The sequence below is a fragment of the Zootermopsis nevadensis genome, unplaced genomic scaffold (genome assembly GCF_977971745.1).
Source record: "Zootermopsis nevadensis isolate Lab colony 2312 unplaced genomic scaffold, Znev_1.0 Znev_ptg000010l, whole genome shotgun sequence".
Taxonomy (NCBI): Eukaryota; Metazoa; Arthropoda; class Insecta; order Blattodea; family Termopsidae; genus Zootermopsis; species Zootermopsis nevadensis.
The window spans coordinates 7,414,196-7,437,587 of record NW_028259142.1 but is presented as its reverse complement, the minus strand read 5'-3'; the positions used below and the strand labels follow the sequence as shown (position 1 = coordinate 7,437,587).

The 23,392-nt window shown below is 36.5% G+C and overlaps 1 protein-coding gene across 2 annotated transcripts in view; it reads right to left on the bottom strand.

Moving 5' to 3' along the window:
- SIDL (SIDL trafficking protein particle complex subunit 10) overlaps positions 1-18,066 on the bottom strand; it is a 32,941-nt gene extending 14,875 nt beyond the window's left edge. The window contains exons 1-15 of one of the 2 annotated variants that reach the window (XM_022076700.2): positions 17,710-18,066; positions 17,374-17,591; positions 14,476-14,669; positions 14,195-14,390; positions 13,255-13,366; positions 12,973-13,160; positions 12,174-12,380; positions 11,393-11,578; positions 10,142-10,374; positions 9,371-9,477; positions 4,543-4,858; positions 2,987-3,124; positions 2,369-2,495; positions 1,659-1,874; positions 247-432 (exon numbers count right to left, since the gene is read on the bottom strand). In XM_022076700.2, the coding sequence (XP_021932392.1) occupies positions 247-432; positions 1,659-1,874; positions 2,369-2,495; positions 2,987-3,124; positions 4,543-4,858; positions 9,371-9,477; positions 10,142-10,374; positions 11,393-11,578; positions 12,174-12,380; positions 12,973-13,160; positions 13,255-13,366; positions 14,195-14,390; positions 14,476-14,669; positions 17,374-17,591; positions 17,710-17,794 (2,709 nt within the window). In that variant the 5' untranslated portion in view covers positions 17,795-18,066. The remainder of the gene's footprint in view (positions 1-246; positions 433-1,658; positions 1,875-2,368; positions 2,496-2,986; positions 3,125-4,542; positions 4,859-9,370; positions 9,478-10,141; positions 10,375-11,392; positions 11,579-12,173; positions 12,381-12,972; positions 13,161-13,254; positions 13,367-14,194; positions 14,391-14,475; positions 14,670-17,373; positions 17,592-17,709) is intronic. The other variant, XM_022076699.2, reaches the window with a different exon arrangement.
- Between the last annotated feature and the right edge of the window lie 5,326 nt (positions 18,067-23,392).

The following is a 23,392-nucleotide window of genomic DNA, read 5'->3' as shown; positions in this document are numbered from 1 at the left end:
TTTTACCCTTATTGCTAAACAATGTACAAGGAAGGCATGTATGGGAAGTGGAGGAAACGCTCCATATATTTTAATGCCAGCACTAGGCTGAGGCAAGTAGTTTGCTTCATGCTCCAGCTGCCTTACCTTGAGAAAATAATATAAACACTGGGACAAAGAGGAATGAAAAACTATTGTGTTGGGGCTCTCGAACCATCACAAATTTAATACCATAGAATTAGTTACTTGTATGTAAAAAATACTTGCTTTGTGTTCTATAGTGCCTGCATCTTTCTGAGGTGGAAGCTCTGCTAGTACACGTAGAAGAATTGACAGAGTCTGAAAAGGTTCTGATTGAGGCAAAGGCACTTCCAAATCCCTAGTAAGAGATTCTTCACTTGATTTCACTTGCATCTGTAGGCCTCTCGATGTGCGCAGTCTTAAGCACACGTTCTGTAAGGATATGAAATACACAAACTTATTCCTTTAATTACTCATATGTTGTCAACTTAATATAAATTAACAGAAGTAATGTCATATTCAATACAGAATGCAATTTATTCCATTGATAAAAAGTATATGGAATGTCTGCTTCAATATAAATTCAAAAGTTACACAAAGCAGACTCTTTTTTCTGTGGCAGTCTTAGTATATCTGATTATCTTATAACACCTCAAACCAAAAATAAAGTATTATTAGGTATTATCTATTGTTCAAAACTTCATTATCTGATATAAATGTCGTGGTCTTCTGGGTTGTGACACCATGTAACCATGTAGTCTTGTGGGCAGTTATTAGAGTTTTGGAAGAATGTACTACCTCTAACTTCACGGCAGTGAAAACATTTTCTGACACATTTAACACCATTAACGGACGACATTATTGGTGACTATCAACATGGATTCTGGTTTAATCAGTCAAATCTTTTCATTCAATAAATATTAGACAAAAAATGAAAGAGTTAGGAGAGAAATGTAGTAAAATATTATTTTGAACTTAAATGAGAATATCCAAGAAACTTGTTTGGTTAATTGAAACATGTATGCATGTAGTATTTAGCAGAGTTCATATGATTAAACATCTATATCATGCTCTTCCAGTTGATATGTTACGTTCACTTTACCACAAGCTCATCTAATCCTAATTTATATACATTTCTAAATACTCAGATATGAATCAGTAAGATTAAACAGTGAAGTAGAAAGATGTTTGTATTTTCTTCATTAAACCACCTTCCACGGCTGGTAGCCCGAGAAGAATTCATTACACTTAGTGGCCATGAAAGCTTCAGATCATACAAATAGAAAGATGGTTATTCATTAACCATTTAAAGCATATTTTAGTAATTTTCAAAGTTTTTTCCTTCTCCTAGGGCTCTGTTTGTGGAACATAAATGACCCAAAATCCTTATTGTCAAGATGTGTGGATCAGTTGTCAGTGGAGATTTCAAACAGTGACCATCAGCAACAACAATACAATATTAATTCAATTTTATTTTAATCAGAATACTTTACTTTCTTTGAATTTGTCCACTGTTCCAGTTTTTAAAGTCACATTTTGGAAAATTCTTGTAATTAAAAAAAATCCTACCATGTTGGGTGTTCAAAAAACTGGAATAATGGACAAAGTCTGTGAGATGGGTCATAACAAACTGTTCATATTTCAGTTAAAACCTTTACCTCTCCAATAGTGTAGCTGCCTGCAGAAACTGTCAGGACCATCTCCTGCTCAAGTCCTGCTAACAAGTCTTTCTCTCCTTTGTTGAGGATCACAGAAGATGGCTCTCTCATCACTTCAAAACTCACACGAGGATTGATGGTGCTAGACAGAAACTCCAGGCTGTCTGCTACCAGAAGGGACAGCTGACCCAGCCTGTACAAACCTTTCTCCTGAGCCTATGCCATAAAAAAATTATCAAAAACATACATTTGTATAGGCAAATATTGTTACACATGCTTTTGCCATCTGCATCTTCACATATCAGCAGTTTCATTTCAGTATCATGAGGAAAATCAATTATCTATCTGCAGCCATGGTAGAAGCTGCTGTGCAGGCCTGTTGACTTGCAAGTACAGTTTCTCTGACTCGTCCCACCATCTTGACTCTGGACACAAAAATGATGGTCTCTCATGGCATAGCACTTAAAAAATCCATGGCTATGTTATGCTTCCTGTTTTATATAGTTTTGATATACATGGTGATTCACAGGAAAGCAACCTCGTGTATAGTGTGTAATTTATTTAGATGAAGTACTTTGAGTATTTAAAAACAGTCTGTCAGACAATTGATTCACTGACCGGACTAAAAACTGTTCATAACAGTTAATATTCCATGTAAATATGAAATGCTTACAGCACCTCCTTACACACATTATTGAATTCTGACATACCTTTGATTTCACCACAAATTCATTCCTTCCAGGTTTAAGTATAATGTTTTCAGCTACTAACGCTGATGAAAAATCTCCTTTTGGTGTACTCGATATTTTTCTATATTTCCCATGACTATTTGTCCGTCTGAAATTAGACACACATCAACATAAGAAAAGGAAAAGCTTTTCTTATACCAGTTTCAAAGAAATCTTTAAGTTTCTGTTAAAAACAGTAATGTGCTTTTATGAGCACAGCAAACAATTTCCGCCTTCTTTTGGAATAGAACTTAGACACCAGTTGCTTCAGCGATGGCATCCACATAATTAACAATACATGTGAAGTCTTTTTTCTTCTTCGATCAAGTGATTTGCAATGCGGAATATTATCTTGTTAGCTTGTCCTCTTAAACAGTGCCCTGACATATTCACAGGATTAATGACACTTCATTCTGACCCACAGCCACCTGCATTATAATAAGTGTTTGAATGGGGCAAAGTGACATGCCTGAAACACCATTAGGAACATCTGCATGCAGCTCTGGATTTGTGTGGTACTAGTATAGGTACAAGCACAGATTTATTGTTCCTGAGTTCTGTTTCAACCTATATTATACCATCTACCACATGCCGCCTTACCGAAGAAACTGCTTGGGATTCTTCGAGACTATACTAGCAGAACTAAGGCTCTTGTCCTGCTTGTAATCAAGATGCTCCACCATGTGTAGTCTGGCAAGAGCTGGATTCACTGGTTTCATTTCCTCACTGTTGCACCTGCTAACAAAAACGTGTTGGCCAAGAGAATTTGATGAGCACATACCAGTAATGTTTCAGAGAACCAAAGGTTTACTGACTAATACTGAAGTTGATCAGTTAAGATTACTTTTACTCAGCAACATTCACCTCCCATATTTTCAATCTATTTCCCTAAAATCCATGTTAATACTATTCACCAATCTCATTCTTGGGTTATAAAATGGTTACTTTCCAACAAATTTCCTCACCAAAATTCTATATGCATTTTTCTTCATATCCAATACATCATAAATTTACAATATTTGAGTTTCTTATGATGATGAGTAGTGGGTAGTAATGCCATGTGGACTTGCAGGTATCACATAGCATTACAACCCTAAAGACCAACAATTACATCATAAACTTCTTGGATTTTGCTACTGTAATGTGAAGAGCACAAATTAAAATTCCTTTTCATACTTATATTTCAGATTTCCAACTGAATTAATCTGTCTTAACTCCAAACCAAGTTTCACAGCAAATTTAGTGACACTGCATATAAGTTCTAGTGTCCAACACACATTTTGTAGACCTGAAAACAAATGGTTTTGAAAATAATGTAAGATCTGTATGTAGACTGTGCACTATTGATAAAAGTCAAGAAATAGATAACTTACTGATACTACCTACTAGGTTAGAACATACACACAATAATGTTTTGAATAACACTATCAAAGAACGTGCAATATCCAATGCTCTGAATAAAGCTGTAAAGTGTAAAGAAGGTTCAGTTGAACTCAAAGTATCACTCGTTGTAACTTGACAAAAAGACGTGAGACATGAATCTGAACAATGCGGCCTATCAAACAAGCACAGAGACTAAATGGTAAGTAACGTGGAAGTGCCAACTACATATTACCAGAGGTGTATAATCCCCTGTTGACAATTAAAATAAACTAAAGCTGCATAAAATAGTGGTTCCTGCATAGTAAATGAGCTGTTGTGGTGGCTGTATCTGAACACATCCTGCTGCCTTTATCATCGGGATGGAGGCAGCAAGGACCTCTGTAACGATGGCAAACTCCTACCTGACTACATGGCACAATAACCCAGAATACCGCCATCTTTGTGCTCTATTAAAGCAAACATTCTGAACTGCCATGGGTTATGACACCGTGCAATCTTATTAGTAGTTTCCAATGTTTCAGAGGAACAGATTGACTCCAACTTCAGAGGTAACATCATCACCACCTCTACCTTCATGATAAATGACATCATCATCATCCAACCTGAAGATGGAGACATAAGTTTCACCAAAACATTAGTAATCACCTGCACTGAATTATAATGAAGAACACTGAAATACAAGATACACACAGAAAAATGTATTTATTCTCTGTTGTTTTACTATGCACATGCATTCAAATTTAATTTGTCTGTGGGTTGTGAAATGTTCCTACCTGAGCTGTTGAGCGTCTCCTGTGTCATTTCGTTGTGACTGAATTGACTGCTGTTTCTTCCCGCCACTGCCCTGTCTTTTCTCTGCAGGCACTTCTTGTGGACGGGGATTAGGCAAATCGTTTTGCCTTTTTCCATCCTTTACTCCTTCTACAGAGACTGCAGCGTTGATACAGAGGATCAGCTTGGGAAAGCGGCTCTCAATCACTACATTCACTTCTACAGTCGAGTCTTGTATAATAACTTTATTGCCATGCTGGCTCACTTCCAAACTCACTAATTTAAATGCATCAGTAAATGAAGTTATTAGCGGTGACTCTGAAATATCAAATTACAATTCACACTGGTAAGATATGTGACTTCTACCATGAAAATGGATCCATCAGAAAACTATCTTAATTTTTATAAAGTACAGTACGACATGTTCCCTGTCAATGACAGTCATTTTGTCATTAAATGCACTTATCTTCAAATATACTTTCCAAAACACTAAGATCAATATACATAAACACATATTGGTAAATTAATATCTGTTGAATGTTAAGCAATAGATCAAATATATTATTCCTTACAAACAGTGTTAACAATTATCCTTTTAAAATTAGTGCATAAAAGCAGAGAGAAACAGAAAGTTAATGAAGCATTTTTATTGGGATCCAGGAAGAAGAAAATTTGTTCATTATTCTAAGAGAAGAACATAAATTACAAGCATCTGAAAATAAAGTGCTCAGGAAAATATACGGATCTAAGAGGGATGAAGTAAATGAGGCATTTATGACATTACATAGTTATCACGGCTGCATTATATATGAAGGCAGAAAGAATGTTAAAACAATCAAAATGTATGCAAGTGACTTCAGCAATGAATCAGGTATCCAAACCCAAGGTCGTACAAAAGTATACAACACTAACTGTGGAAAGACTTGTGTTGGCAAATGGAAATGGAATTTGAATTATCAGAAAAGCAGATAAAAAGAAATTAGCAACATCAGAAATTAAATGTTTAAGAACTGCAGGCTACAAACTATTATGTCATAAACAATATAAAACATTTTAAAAAAATAATATTCAATCAGTTATCATATTTATACAAAATTGGAAACAATATGTAAAAAGAACGGAAAACAGCAGATTACCTAACAAATTACGGCACGTAAGCCTAGACTCGGATGACCACTGAAGAGACGATATGCAACTGCAACAGATCACATGGCCTAATCAGGCATGGGTAAAAGGTTACAGCTATTTTGTCAGGTTGGAAGGTGGTCAACACAACAGAGTTAAATATTTTTTAAGAAACATAAAAGTATAACTGACCTAAATATAGCCAGTACTCACCACATTAGTGGCATATGATGCTGGTTGCAGTTACTAACAAGATTCTCAATATTGGGAGTAAACGTCGCAATTCAAAAAAACTGCACTCAAAAGTTCATCTCTTATTTGTGCCATGATCCTGTACTTGTTCCTTTTCAATGGAGAGAATGTACATTAAAAAATGTATGTAAAAGTTTCCTTCTGAAATCCTTCAAATTACTGTACATTAACTCACTTAGCAGTCCACAAATTTCAGCATGCTTCAGGAAAGTGAACTTCTATTTTAGTTCAGTGTCACTCTGTAGGTTAGTGAGATCCAGCTGAAGAGCTTTCCCAACATCAAAGGGAGAAAGAGAAATCAATAACTTAATTTCATTTTCTGTTTTTCTGAAATCTTGAAATCCATGACAGAACTCTTCATGCAGCTAAGCAGAATATCACTGTACTTAGTGGCTGCACTAAAATTCACATGCCTGGTTTGTAGAAAGCAAAAATGCATAAATTTATTACCTTCAAATTGTTATGAAAACAAAAGCAGCTTTGTATGATTTGAGGTTTTCACAGCTGTGAGTATGAAGATTTCTGTCTTCTGGGTTATTGCGCCATGTAGTATGGTAGATGTTTACCAACGTTTTTGAGGTCATACTGCCTCTGTCATCAGGGCGATCATCGTCCTGATGATGGAGGCAGTATGACCTCTGAAACGTTGGTAAACATCTACCATACTACATGGCGCAACAACCCAGAAGACAGAAATCTTCAAAAGCAACTTTGTTTGGAAAGTTTCTACAGATGTATATTAATCACATATATGGCTGTCTTTCCCCTGAAGAATTATCTATGTTTCATGATACCAACCAGCAATACCAAATCAGTTTTCCAATTTTCATCTTTCAGCTGTGAAAATACTAGGACTTTGGATCTAATTTTCAAACACATAATTACTTCCATCCGTAAATTATCTTCTTGAGGGTTTTGCTTAAGCTTAGACACTGAACTCAGGAATGGTACAGTACATTTGTGCGCTCAGCACCTGCATCTTCCAGCAGGGATATGAACTACCCGTGGTTCAGTACCCTTCCTTGCATTGAATTTATACGTTCTATAACTGAGTTTATCAATTGGTTCACTTTGTGAACAGCTTTCCACAGAATCTTCCAGTGAATAATGTAGAAGAAAAACAATATTTGCAGATCAGGACAATCTGCTTTCTTCACAAAGGCTCAGGTTTTTAAAACTCAGAAAAGGTGATTCACCAGTTATCATACTAGCTTGTTTGGCAGTATCTCATATTGTTTGAGATTAGTCGGCACTTTCTCATACAACTCTTTTGCCAGTTGTGAAATTCATAGCTTTTGTGGCAAAGAATTCACTGATTACACGAAGTATTTTGTTCACACCTCATATAAAAATAAGTGACTCGTATTACTTGGGTCAGTACTGCCATCCAGTGATACGAAGTAGAACATGAATTTCTGAACTGTCTCCTATCAACTGAGTTCACAAAGCCTAATTCATTTCTTCTACATGATAAACACTTCTCATGAGCTTGTTTACATTTCAAACTTAGCTACATCTTCCAGCCAAACACCTTCAGCTACATGTAACACACACATTTCACAAATTCAACATCAAAAAATGGTTATGCTTTGACACCAAAAACTTGCTTAAGTCACCACTTACTACATCATGTTCTGTAATGTACATACATCTTGTCTTTTCAGGTTCAAGATCAGTTCCTTAGCTTTCCTGGTTCTTGCATCAGAAGATAAATCCGAACAATATCAGTTTTAAAAAAAAATGGGGTTTAGATTAAATGCCCTAAATGCAGAAACTGTATCACTGAAAATTAGACACATAGTTATAGACCTCACATCAGTGAAGAAATAATATTCTTGCCAAATCTTGTTAAAATTCTTGCATTCACTATCTATTTTTCTCTATCTCCTTGCACTAAAAGGATAACTGTTCACACTGTTTATGAGATAAAAAAAATATTTACACTACTGTATAACATCCGACAAATACCAATTTCCAAAAAATTTGTATTTCTACCCAAACTGCAAAACTTCATGAACACTCTGTGATTACACAAGAAAAAAATCTGTTATCCAAGACCCACTGACTATTATTAGCCATTACAAGTGCCAAAAATAGACATTCTGTTTTACCTATGTCACCAAAAATGGCCAGCCTTTAACACTCCTTCCATATACACTATAAAAAACAACTTCTGAAGATAAATAAATGATAAAAGCAATATCTCCAACAAACAATTGTAAAATGAAAGTGTTATTTTCTTATCAAAATCTCAAGGACAATATGCCACTCTTAATGACAGTTTTGCTGGTTCAGTGTGGAAAAAGACATTACTAAAGGTCAGCTCCTGAGAGGAATGTACTTTGTAGATGGAGTCTGATCTTGGTGTGTGTTTAGCCGACGGTAATACATCACCCCAGTACTTTTGACTACTTCCACAAGAATTGTACATAAACCTATGCTTTAAAAACATAATGGGCAGCAAAATTCCAGCAAAGATGATGATGTCACTGATACACAGTTACATACTGTCCTTCAGACAAATGTCTTTGAATACAGTGTAATTCAGTTATCAACTGTTATTGGCAAAACTTACCTGTAATAGACCTCCTGGCTTCTTATGTTCTTGTGGGAAAAGACTTTGCTACATTGTATTAGAAATTAAAAAAATCTCAAAGCACCCCAAAAAAAGCTCTCGTGTGTTGGATCCAGCCCATGCACCATAGTTTAATCGTCGCTGACAGGAAGATGATGACATAACAAGGAACTTCAAGATTTATAATCATGTGGTGGTGTTAGGGCATGTTCTGGTAGGCTAGACATAAGCTCAAATGGTGGAAAACACAAAACAGATACAAAATCTGCAGAGGGCGGAACCACTTAGAAGACTGAAAAGTATAGCGGTAACTTACCTTAGACAAAGTGTAGGGGTATATGTTGTAAAACAACTGTTCCAGGATCGCAATATTACCACACCCGAACCTTCTGGTTTCACTGTTGGGGAGTTACTGGTACTTAATTACTCAACTGTCATAGATCATTGTACAAAGGAACTTATATATGTATTGAATTACAAAACATACGTTTTCTCAATTGTAAAACACTTGTGTTTAGCGATATAGCCACTTGGTACGCAGCATTAAACTAATATTTATATGCCTGTAAGCAAATGAGTCAATTTAAAATAAACAATATTTTTCAATTCACCTGCACAAAAGTATTATCTCTAACACAGTTTCTTTTTATGAGGTATTTTTAAAGAAAGTGTCTTCTGGCTGCACTGTTTGTTTACTCTCTCAGTCTGTCTCTGAACTCTGACAAATTGTGGTAAAAATTTGGGAAAACAGAACATTAATGTAACTGACAATTTTATAAACAAAACATGAGTCAGATACATTGTCACTGTGTCATCCTACTTAAAACAGAAATCTTTTCATACTAAAACATAAGGATGTTACTGTAAATTACATTTACCTGTCCGTAATTCTTCCAACACATTCATCATTTCATCAAAATATGTAATTCTTGTGGACAAATTTAATTCAGGAGCACTGGCAATTACTGTACATGTCTTGATAAACCTATAAAATAGTTAAAACAGTTATCACAAAGAACACAAAAGAACAGGACATTAAATGAAACAGGACTGCGGTGTTTCAGGTTATGATGCTATCTACGTGGTTACCATAACTTTGATTTCCAATGTTCCAAAGTGACCAACACAAATGATGGCAGCATAACTACTGCCATGTGCCCTCATGAGGCAATCAACATCACACAGTTTGTGTATAAAGTATTCAGTTACTTCAAGCGTGAAACAGACACTACCTGCCTTCATACATATTGGTTACTTTTTGAAAATAACCTCCTCAGACACATGTTACATACTGAATCAAACTGCACTTCAAACAAAGGTGTTTACATAGGTACATTCTCTTAAAATAAATGTGTAAGGTACAGGGTCTTCAAAATAAACAACTGGTGTGGTAACAATATGAACCTGTAAGATATGAGGTTTTCGCAACAGTGAGTCTGAAGATTGCTGTCTTCTGGGTTGTTGCGCTGTGTAGATGTCCACCAAAGTTTCAGAGGTCATGCTGCCTCTGTCATCAGGGCGATGATTCATCACACACAGACTACACGAAGCAACAACCCAGAAGACAACAATCTTCATATTAACCTGTTTTTTCAACCACACCTGTAGGCACTTTAAACTTTAGCTACTCCAGCAGAAATGCTGCCTACCTTTCCTTGTCATCCATTTTTCTGTAGCAGTCAGCTAGTTCAAGCTGTGTTTCTATAGCTAACTGTCTCCAGTTTTCTTCTTCAAATGTTTTAAGTGCATCAGTAAGAAACACGGCTGCTTTCTGCATCTCACCCAGTTGCAGGTAAAAAGCTGCTAAATCTCGACCAATCATACGTGCTGATCGAATCCGACCTATGTGTTTGAAAGTCCCCATGGCTAGTTCAGCTAGCTCCTGAGAAACAAGATCACTTATATGTTTTGAAAGACTCAACACACACACACAAAATAAAATTAAAATTTGGTATGATTAAAACAGATCAAAAGATGTCTGAAATCCTAAGGTATAACTCCATAATTTCAACGGCCTTATGATCTCCATGCATACAGCACATACCCAAATTCAGTCTACTGAAGCTATCAGTAAAAATAATCACAAAAAATCAATAAAAATTCTATTGCATTTTGTCATTCACTGAAATAGTGTTTTAACACATGAAGTTCAATGTGAGGTCTACATGAGGCAAGAACATATACAAAGCAACTTAACTCGCCTATAATGTTGTATCTGGAAGCTGCTGTTCTCTTAGTGATCTGATAACCGTGTGATTATTAAGCAGTGCATAAATATCTACACAGCAGAAATTTCAGTGCACAGGGGGGAAACTGTTACATTGTAAATTGTTTGGCTGTGTGGATATCAGACTTTCAGTTGAATACGATTCTAGTGGTTATTCACTGTTTATAATTTTCTTTTTGGGTAAAGTCTAGGTAATGCGCATTCACTGAGTGTTTCTGCTGACCCCAGTGTAATCAGAGATCCCGCAAAAGACCACAGGATTGCCAGTCACATCCTGCAAGTGTAACAGAATTCTGGGCGATAAATGCACTCTCTTTCTTTCATTTGTGCTTCTGCTGATCTTAGTGTTACCCTAATGACCTGGGGTATTCTGATGGAGAAATGAAAACTGTGGGACTATCAGATAAATATACCATTAGACTGCAAATCAATTTATTATTGAACTATAAGAAAAGAAACTGGAAGCAGACTGTCAGTTTCCGCTATTATTTCTGACTCTTAATATGTTAAAACTATCACTATCATTCAGTTTTATAGCTGTTGGTAGCTGGCAAAAATTTCACTGTTATGAATTTAAGAATAGTTTGAAATGTGTGGTTTTGCAGAATGTACCATTAAGTACTGAGGATACTGCAAAATATCAAAATGGATATCAAAGGCTAGACACACTTACCAGATAATGTTTCCTAAAAGCTTCTTTGGATGAGAGAGCTTCCTTCAATTTGTCTGTGGGTGTAGGCTGCTTGCTGTTCCCCTGACAGTCTCCCATTCCACCCGAGAGACTAACCACTGTGTGCAGTTGCTCACTAGTAGGATCACAGCCCGGCATGAGGCCACACAGCTGACCCAAGTCACGCAGCTAGAAACATAGGTTATGTGCATGAATTAAAGTTTTGGCTTTTGGAAGTGTTTGCACTGTTCACCACATTGTAATAATTTCTACGCAAATACAGGCATAAAGAGATGTATGGCCATAAATTCTCTATATAATGGAGAGCAGCAAATGATGTAAAGTAATATGTAAACTGGGAACTGACACAGAACTTAAAAATTGTATAATAAATCCAAATAGTGCAAAGTCCTAAGAAGATCAAGAATTCTGAATACATACCAGTTGTGTCCCATGTGTCATCATAGCAATGTTGTGCAAATTACCAAAGCGTAAGAACTTCAAATAATACCAGCTGTATGAGTTCCAAGAAGCATAATAGTAATGGGGAGGGAGAAAAAAAAAGACAGACAGACTCAGTTTCCCAACATAATAAGTAACTTGGTGGTTAAGTAGACTAATAAATGGTGATGAAAAACACACGGATACAACTATGATCTTGGCAGAATATAAATCCAAGATTCTAGCATTTACTAACACAATTCAATTTAGCATGCCCCTGTTATGATACAAGGTTTTTTTTAAAAAAACAATAACATATACATGGTTCATTAGTTAATCTAACCTTGTCTCGAGCATAAGCCCATAGACTTGCTGTGTAAAGTGAATATGCTTCTACTTGACCACTGTCATTGAAACGTTCACAGGTTTGTAAAACCTCCAGGCAGCAGAGGAACACCCAGCAAGCAACAGCCCCTGGTGGGGTAGATATCTCAAGAATTTCCAGCTCTTTGATGCAGTTGTGAAGAAAGGGCAAGGATCGTTGAGCTATCTGAAACAAACATGCTGAAATACTCAGATACAAAACTATAAGAAAAATAATGTGGAAAGATGAGTGAAGCAAAGTCACACTCCAATACAGAACCCCTCTATATAACACCAATGCATATTTATGGGTTTTGCTAAAGAAACTACGGGTGGTTTCTTATATGGGTAGATTTTATCTGTTAACGCAGAAAATGCTGGTGTACGATGTTTTTACAACTGTACGACGTGTGACAATTAACTTCCCAGAATGCTTGCATGTACGTCACATCAAGCAGCGCTTGAGCTATAACTAAACAGTAATGTGTTACAAAATGTCTGTCAATTCCCTTTGAAATTTATGTTCTGAGGCTTTTGTGGCTGCAATGTGAGAATGGTGGTGTATAAAGGAGGAATGTTTTTCGGTTTTTACTGTACATACAAAAGGAAGGTAAAAATTATAGTAGTATACAGTACAATTTTTAAACTTTGAGTAAGACAAGAAGGAAAGAGGCTCTGAATTCAATAACAAAATATATTTAACAAATTTAATTTACTCAAAGTTTTATTCATGTGACATTCTGTAATCATGTTATCATGTGAATAATTAGGGATCTTACCTCCCAAGGTTTGAATGTGAGCAGAAGCATAGCACACTGTCTGGAGAAAAGGTAGCTGCGGAACTCAAGTAATGACGCCTTACAGTCATTCAGTAAAGACCTTTGCGTCTGGTTCACAGTCTGACCCAATACCAAACCAGACCAGTTTTCAAATGGACACTGGAAGCTGCTCAGCCACTCTGGAGTATCTGCACACAACACAAATTTGCTATAGACATGCTCAGAAAATTTAAATTCTTAGCCCCTATTATTTTTCCAAACACAGAAATGATTTCACCTTACCACCAACATTAGAGTTGAGCACAAATTGTGTGAAGACTGCATCCAGTTCATCATACTGAACCAAAGCTTCATCATAGAGACCTAACATTTCCAACACAAAAGCCAATTCCTCCTGAAATGGAAAAATTACCAATTATCATTATTTACTTTCAAGGATTGGGCCATTGACCCATTCCAGGACAGTTGCTCAAGGCAACTTATCCTTATTAGTCTTTGAAGAGTGCATTTGTGAGCAGTGAGTGATAAGCCCACTGTCTCTGCACAATTTCTACTCGATCCTGATTTGTCTGCTAGAGCCATCTAGTAAAGAATCAGAAGAGGCATGGGTAAGAAACATAACCACTGCTGAATTTTGCCGACAAGTAAAGCTGTCCCACTAAACACCATGTAAGCACTTGGGGGAGAGGCAGTATAGCTCCTACTCATTCCTAACCTCGGTACTAGATGGGGGTGAGTGTGTGTCTGAGAGGAAAATGGAGGTAAAGCTCCATGGATTCCTGATCATAACATTAAGTAAGGTGAGTGGTTGGCATCGGTGCCCAGACACAGTCTGTACATTGAGGTAAAAAGTTCATGCCTCCAGTGAAAATAAAAGTCCAACCCATAACCCACTTATTTCTATCAAAGACAGAAATAAAATATTTTTGGATAAAGGATCTTAAAAATGTAGCACAATGTGAGATAATTGAGAAAGTCTTCTACATACCAGCAAGTTATTCACACAAATGTGAACAAGGGCTACTCTCATTAGGGCCAGTACCACATAAAAAGGCAATACTTTTTGGCCTCACCAATTCAAAGGAAACACAGACGTAATTTAAACATTTTCAGGAGCAAGATGACGTAAGTCATTACGTTACAAGATTGATTTCACATTTACGAAAACAAACCAATTTCTGTACTCAGTTATACAAACAGTAGAGATGAGATGAGAAATTACCTGGAGAAGAAAATACTGACAAAAGTTCCAGCCTGGTTCATTACGACGTTCCCTTTGGTCCCTTATCACTTCTTCAAATTTTATCAGAGTACGATTATAAGCAAAGAGGAGCAGGTGTCTGATCCTAGCAAGCAGCCCACGCCAAGATTCCGCAGATCTTGATTCTGATCGAATGGGATTGATCACAGACAAACACCTGCCACATCAAAAGAAGTTATATATTAATTCCACAGACTGACACAAACAACATTTAAAAAAATTAACATCCATTTTACATTTACCTATCTCCATGTTTTGAGGCAAAGTCACTCCTTATTTTATCAAGAACTGTGGTTCTAGGTAATAATTTATTTGTCTTCCTAATATCATATGTCTCTACAAGAACAATCATCCAATCTTGAATGTTATGTTGGCCTAATATTTTTAGCCAGGCTTCAATTTCTTCACGAACTGTTGTCTTATATGCATCCAAATCCTGAAAGCATACATTTCACACAGGTGACTTAATTTTCTTTCTTCAGTGATAATTACAGTACAGCATAAAAATAACAGCATCAGAATAGGTCTTCTAATTACTCATAACGAGACAGATAATTGAGGTATTCAGAATAGTAGAGGCAAATTCAACAGAACTGTAAAATTCTTTCCTTTCTTGCTTGACATATTCTTTAAAGCAGATACACCAAGCCCAAAGGACGGAGTTTCCTTCTGATATTGTTATATTAATTAGAATATAATTTGTGGGGGAAGGCATAATGATTTATATGTACACAAATTTCATAAGGTCATTTTTTAAACCTGCTTTTTACAAGTTCACCCTTACTTTTCAGAATGCTTCACTTGTCCTATAACACAAACAGGGAAAACTAAAAGAAGCGCATCTATCCAGTTGACATCTTGGTGCCAAAGGACTGTGAAGGCATAATTTTTGGAGTACACTTCCATTTCAAAGGTGTTCATGCCACATCATGAGTCACAAAATCAGTAAGGCAAAAAAGGGAATAACAAATGCCATAACTGTATCAAAGCTGTGTCTTCGGTTACAGTTTCACTAATTTCATATCAGGTAATGGTGACACTAAGGTGATTTGAGGTCAATGTTTGAAAATAACAATAAACTAACAATAATAACAAAAATGAAGGAATAATATTAACAACAGGAATAAGAATGGCAATACGAATAACAATATGAATGTTGCTAAAAAATATGACAGACAAAGAGAGACAGAAGAATGTGAAGAACACCTAGAAACTCAAAAAATAAGAATAATAACGAAACTGAAAAGCATCTAAACAGAATTGATAAACTGATGACTCTCAGGCAACAACCCATCGGCAAGCGCGCTACATAGGACCAGTTTTATTTTGAAGCTGCCCTGAGGATGAGAGCAGAGATGGCTGTCGAAATGTTGGTGGAAGAAATGGTTCATTCACCATTCAGCAAACTGACATGGCGTGTTGCCTGAGAGTCTTTCACCAACTTTGGTCACTGCGAAAGCTTCACTTCATACATCAGAATTGATAAATACTTGGTATAAGTTCAAAGAATATCAATTACCATACTTCAGCTATAACAAACACTAAAAAAATTGTACAAAAACACTGAAAATACTGTGACAACAGAACCTGAAGGTTCAATAATGTCAATAAATTAATTGATTGATTTAACAAACTGTCTCTCTTAGATATATCCATTTTTTTTTTACAAATTCACAAGTTCCTGCATCTTTATTATCAAACGAATTTAGATTAACTAGGTTAGCAATATTCACTCATATTAACAAACTGCATGTCCTCATTTCCAACTACTGGTGTTTTGGGACTCCTGGCATATTTGTCCCTTAATAATTTGTCAGTGTTGAAGGTGAGAGACTCAGCAGCACATATTAGGAGAGCAGACTTCATACTTTAATCTGATAATTAGCTTCTCTGGCATGGCATTCAATAAAAAGATATGACTTCGCCCATGTAACATCAATGTAAGATGTCAAGGCCTACATTTGAAGCTACTCACTGTGTCTAACATTAACACAACTAAAGGTACAATCTAACTAAAAATCTACTGTTTTACTTCAATGACAATTCAAAAGTTCCTTATACTGATAACATCTACATTGCACATGCCAGTAACAAGAAGTGTATGGACACCAGAGACTGCAAGTTCTTCCATAATGCATGGCCCTTATACATTCCACCCTAAACAGTTAAGCCTGGATACCGATTATGAGTATTGGGACGTATGCTTATTATGTGATATGAGTAAGCTTGATGTACACCACAGAACTCACTACAATTCACTTATCGCAATTCATTAACATACTGCACATACATACCAAAATCATTTTGACATAATGTATCCAACTTGTTAAAATTCTGTCAATAGTTTCCGTCGCAGTTACTAGACCCAACATAATGTGCTGTAACCTGTTGCAACTTTAAGTATAAATTTGCTATATATAATTTTCACTTAACATTCAAAAACTAAGCAGTTTAAAATATATATTTAACAAAAAATAGATGGCCATCAGACTTAAAAGAGCACTCCAAGAAGTGTTATGTATCATGCAGAACTGATGTAACTCCATTGATAGCCACCTGGAATATAACTTTTCACACGACAGTAAAATGGCAACTCAACCAATGAAAGATTCCGTTGAACTAGTACAAGGATATTTATTGAAGTTCTCCTTCCAGTGGTGGACGTTTCACTTTTTTATGACATTTATTTTCTGTCAAATAAATATTTGAAACCACTCACATCATTTGTGTTCATCCTCTATTCTCAATACATAACTTAACTTATAAAAATCCAAATCTAAATATATTTCACATATGTACGAGTAAAATTATAGAAGTAGTGAACCATCCCCCTTATAAATATAAGCGGGTGATTCTGAAAATTGGTACAGTGTACAATGAACAACAGTTGCAACCTGTAAAACATCTGTGATTTAATGAAGAAAAAATTATTAGACACAGCCTGTAATATGTTCAACAAGCATTAAGTGCTCAGCACTGGTATGGTTAATTTTTATGATCTGATCAATTAGGCAGAGTAAATTTTAATTTCAATGGCAGATGCATTAACATGTCACCATAAATTAAGATGAAATAATTCATCAGCTACTATCATCTCACCAAAGGAAAAGTAACTATACTACTCACAACACTGTACATACCACACACTCCGTCCAAAAAATGTGAAATATGGGTTGTTGAATTAAATGCCAATCTCCTTGTTTTGGAAGAATATCCTTACTAAAGGAAATGAAAGATGCTTCAACATAAACAGATTTTACAGCTCTTCCATAGGACCTCCTCCATTCAGAAGAATCCTGAGGTAATGCCTGCACCAAGGACGCTTCCAAACTTGAAAACAGAGCTACATCACCTGCAACTAAAACAAAGTGTTATAATAAATGTACTGGACATTAATGACTACCTGTTAAGCACAGCCTCTAGTACAGACGTGGATATGAAATACACGTAACAAAGGTAAAATTTTGTATACTTACATGTTATTATTGGTTTGCTGTCCATAATACAAGATTCCTTAATTACTGTTGTGTCATTGTCATTCATTTTCTCCACCGAAAGCATAAGCCTACTTTTCGATAATTCTCCCTCCACACGTCATTTTTATCATAATCCGCTCGTTTCTTCATGTCATGTCAAAATTAGCATCGTTGTTAATACAAAATCGTTACGGTCAAATAAACAGTTGTTATTTCTGGAAATCCAATTGTCAGTGACAGTTTTTATCAGAAAACAAATCTCTCGTACATGCCTGAAGTACTAGACCAAGTGTAATACAATTCTAAACGTAACGTGCTCCATCTTGAAACAACTTCGACTCCAAGGATCGATTGCAAAGGTACTAAAATTTATTTGCACAAACCTGGAAATTTTCCTTACTGAAATATAAATTCCCCAGAAACATGGAACGCACTTCTCTCTTCACAGAGTTATAGGCTGTTTTTAAATCTACAAATAATTGATGTATGGTCCCACTGAACTCTCATTTCTTCTCTGAACTGATGTCCACACTTTTATCTTTATTTGTCTCTAAAATTTGAAATCTATTCGAAATTTCAACTTGATATTGTTCCTTCGCCTCTCCCTCATTTAATTTTTTCAAATCAAATCTTTCTGTGTCGAAATTTTGTTTACTTCGTCTACTTACTGAAAACTGCTCCCTCACTTTTGCTACCACCAGATAATGATCAGTGTCACAATCTCACCCTCTAAATGATCTCACACCAGTTACATCTGTCTGCCTTCTATTATCTACTAAAACACGATCTATTAGATTATGTGTGCTACCATCTGGAGAAGTCCAAGTGTATTTATTAATATCACGGTGTGGAAATGTACTTTTTACGATTAAATATTTCGACGTAGCGAAGTTTACTGCTCTGACATGTGATACATGCCAAATGTATCAAATACTGATTCTAATTCTTCATAAAAGCTATTCTTGATATCATCGCTTATGTCCTCAGTTGGGGCATGAACATGAAGGACAATGATGTCGCACCAACGTCCTTCCAAAATTACATAAGACAACCTGTCACTGACAAATTGTACTCTTTTAACTGCTTCTCTAATTCTGCTATGAACAAAAACAAACTGTCCCTAACTGATGACTGTCATTCCCCTTTCCATAGAAAAATGTGAAATCAAACTTATAATTCTCTAATTCCCTACTCTGATTTCAGTGCCCCAGCCTTATAGAGACTCCTAATGTTCGAAGTTCCATATCTCATATCCTTTTTTCAATTGCCATGGTCGTGCCAAAGGATCCGTCCTGGTCCGAGGCTTAGTTAATGTGTTCGTAACAGTGTTCTTTTACGGTGAAAGGTTGTTAGCCTCACGCCCAAACACCAAGCTGGAGGACCACCCCTCTTCCGCTGTCCACGACTGCTTATTCAATATATTTGCAGCTAACTGCCTTACCTGCAGACCGTGCTTCTACCCGCAACCTGAGGTCGCGCCATGCGGTGGTACGTCGGAACTCCCACCATACATGGAAGATAAATGAACTGCCACGCTACATATTGGCGAGGGAATGAACTGTTGTAAAGTTAAGTAAACTGCCGCGCCATATATTAGCGAGGGCATGAACTAATGTAAAGATAAGTGAATTGTCGCGCCATCTGTTAGGAAGGTATGAACTAATAAGCCCGCGAACATTTTCTGACCCGCTAACCTCCTTGGGTATCCTGTAACCCGGATAGAAAATATAGAAAACTCAAAGCTAGGTGACCGGCTTCGCCATCTATTGGGAAAGACATGAAGTAATGTAGAAATAAGTGAATTGCCGCGCCATCTGTTGGGACTGTATAAACTAATGGGCCCGCGAATATTTTCTGACCCGTTTACCTCCTTGGGTATCCTATTACCCGAGTAGAAACATCGAAAACTCAAAGCTTAGGTTGACCTGCGTCGCCCTCTATTAGCAAAGACATGATCTAATGTAAAGATAAGTGAATCGCCGCGGCATCTGTTGGGACGGTATTAACTAATTTTCCCGCGAACATTTTCTGACCCATAAGATTTGAGGTTTTCACAGCGGTGAGTATGAAGATTTCTGTCTTCTGGGTTGTTGCGCTGTGTAGTCTGGTCGATGTTAACCAACGTTTCAGAGGTCATACTGCCTCCGTCATCAGAGTATGAAGATTTCTGTCTTCTGGGTTGTTACGCTGTGTAGTCTGGTCGATGTTAACCAACGTTTCAGAGGTCATACTGCCTCCGTCATCAGGGCGATGAGGCAGTATGACCTCTGAAACGTTGGTTAACATCGACAAGATTACACAGCGCAATAACCCAGAAGACAGAAATCTTCATTTTCTGACCCCTTCTGACATGAACTTTTGTAAAGATAAGTGAACTAACTAACTAACTAACTAACTGGATGGCTTGCCGAACCCGAAGGTTCATCACCGAATTAACCAAAGCCCTCCACCAGACCCTGACCTGGGCCAACAAAATCCAGTCTCCTTCAACTCCTATCTCTCATAGATACCGCCTGACTTTATCCTCTCATCTACGTCTAGGTCTCCCCAGCTGTCTCTTCCCCTCAGGCTTCCCAACGAATACCCGGTACACACCTCTTGCGCCATCCATGCGCACTACATCCCCGCCCATCTCATTCTTTTCGACTTAATCACCCTGACAATATTGGGGGAGGAGTACAGATTTTTAAGTTGGTCATTATGCAGTTTTCTCCGTGCCCCATCGTCTTCCCTCCTAGGCCCGAATATCCTCCTCAACACCCAATTCTCAAACACCTGCAATCTGTGTTCCTCCCTCTGAGTGGGAGACTATGTTTCGCACCCATACGAAGCAACAGACAAAATTATTGTTTTGTATGCTTCAATTTTCAGGTTCTTAGAGCTCAGACGGGAAGACATAATATTTTGAACTGAGAAGTAGCAAGCATTTCCAGAATTTAATCTCCTCCTAACTTCCTCATGAGTGTCATTTTGATTTGTTATTGTTGTTCCCAGATATTTGAACTTTGTAACCCTTTCAAAGGACTTATTAGCCACCCTAAGATAATTTTGCCCGCCTGTCTTCTGACGACGAGATACTAACATGTACTTAGTTTTTTCTGAATTTACTTCTAGCCCCACCTGTCTACTAGCCTCTAGTAAAACTTCTGCGTTCCTCTTTATTGTATTAATATCGTCCCCCAATAAATTAACATCATCAGCATATGCCAAAAGCTGATGTGTCCTGTTCAATTGCAAACCCTCCTGCCTATCTTGGACTTTCCTGATAGCATATTCTAACGCAAAGTTAAAGAGCAAGGGAGACAAGGCATCGCCTTGTTTTAGACCGTTCTTGATGAAGAATGTCTCTGACAAATATTTACCTACAGGAATTTTGCTACAGGTTTCATTTAAGCACATTTTTATTAGACTCACTAGCTTCTTTGGTAAATCTAATTCAATAAGAATAGGCACCTCTCGGTTTACGAACGTTCGATTTACGAACATTCGCTATAACGAAAGTCACAATTCATTCAAAATTTCTTAAAGTCGCCAATAGATAGAGTTTCTTATAAAACGAAATGCCAAACGTATAGTGAACATAATTGTAAGATTTAAATAAATAAACTTTTAAAAAATGTATTTATTACAATAATTATCAGAAAATTATTATATGATAATTATACTTAACTGTTCTTGGTTAATAAAACTAATCTAGCCAGTAGAAAAACGGTTTACATGCCACGCCGCGAAGCGTACGTTACGTATCGTATACGATAAACCAAAACGCATGTATACATTATATTAAAACGTATTGTATAGACCATTCGATGTTTAGTACATGGTTTTAATGCTTTAAAATGGCTGCTATTGTATACGATAGGTATCGTAAAAGCTCAGGAATGCAAGATACACATAACGAACAAAAACGTATAACGAATAAAGTCTTGGAACGGAACTAGTTCGTAAACCCTGAGTTGCCTGTATCTTCAGTCTCACTCCTAATCTACAGAAGAATTCTCTTCAATCAAAAATCTTTACATATTGTAAATATTTATTCAAGTATCTGCAAACTATGTATTCGTATTATAGGAGTGCTGGTATCGGTGTTACTATCCTTGGCTTGTACTAAAAAATCTATGGAATGTAAATAAATTCCATTCTATTCCGTCTAGTATTTTGCTCGTTGGTATGGATGAATACAGAATAGTTATCAAGGTGTTCTTTATACCACACACTACTTAACGTGGTGTCAATAAATGTATAAAAGAAACAGTAATTAACAATAAAAGCAATATGCAATTTGCTATCAATATCCATGTTATGAAGGTACACACATTTATCGTCTCAATATGAAGAAATCAATGCGCATATTAACATCGAAGCGCAATGATTAATTTTAGAAGAGCTGTATAATTCCCTATCCTAAATAAAATATGACTTCCCCTGAAAACATTTGATAACACAACTCAACATACGATGTTGGATAACCAAGCCACTAATTGCAGCACGAATAATTCACAAGAACATTGACAGATCTCAACACTGTGGATGACGTCAACAACCGTTCAACGGATGTGATGATGGAGGCAGCAGGGTCCTCTGAAACGATATGATATGAAACTATTCGTCTGGCAAGTGAGAGAACAAGAAGTTTCCGACGACGTATGTCTTCTGGGTTGTTGCACTGTGCAGCCTGGTAGAAGTTTACCGACGTTTCAGAGGTAGTTGCTGCCTCCATCATCAGGCGATGATGGTAGTAACGAAATGAGATGTCACAGCAGCACAGTATAATTTCGCATTCAAAGCACTGACATGTATACCCCTTATCCGATACTAATTCGAGAATGTCGGTTTCTAAAAGGAAAAAGTGAAGTTCCTTCTGGATTACGTTTGAATTTTCATTATCACTATTTTGGCGACATGAAACCAAAATAATTACGTATATTATTTTATATGTAGGTATGGAACTAAAATAAGAATAGGACTTCCAGATTTTGAATCTTTTTATACCGAAAAGTTTATAGCATAAATAAAATGAATATCAACAACTTTTTATCACTATGTCAATTTTTAAATATAATTGTCGCGGTAGCTGCTACACATTTTATACGTATATGGGAGGAAATTAAAATAGGACCCTAAGAAAATCATCGAATCTAAACGTAAAATTTCATTATTAATTGACCAAAGCCCCACGGCCAATCAAATATATTCTTTAATAAATTGTGCAAAACCAATTGTAATGAAAATCTAACAACCAAAAAATTTATTTTTGGATATCACAATTAGAAGACGTAACAGCAAACTAGACAAAGCCTACGTTTCAGTATATGATTATGAATCTAAAATGTATGGGTTTGATAGGTCCTGAGGAAAAGCTGAGATTGTTCTTTCATGTAGATGTAGATTGTAAGCATATCTGAAACGTCGGCCAGTTTCTTTAAGGCTTCACGGGGCAAAATCCTGACTTGGAAGTCGGGAGGTATGTGAGACGTGATCCAAATCATGTCTAATGGTAACTTTTAGTACTAGTGATGTTAAACCTTCGAGTTCTGTTACCAAAACTTCTTCGTTTGTAGTCCTGGATGTCGTGGCATCTATTTAAAGTTAAAGACGTAGAATAATAGAGAATGTAAATAAATTCTAGGTTATAAGTAATGTATAGAGGTAAATTAAGTTAAAAACAGGTTAAAACGAGGTA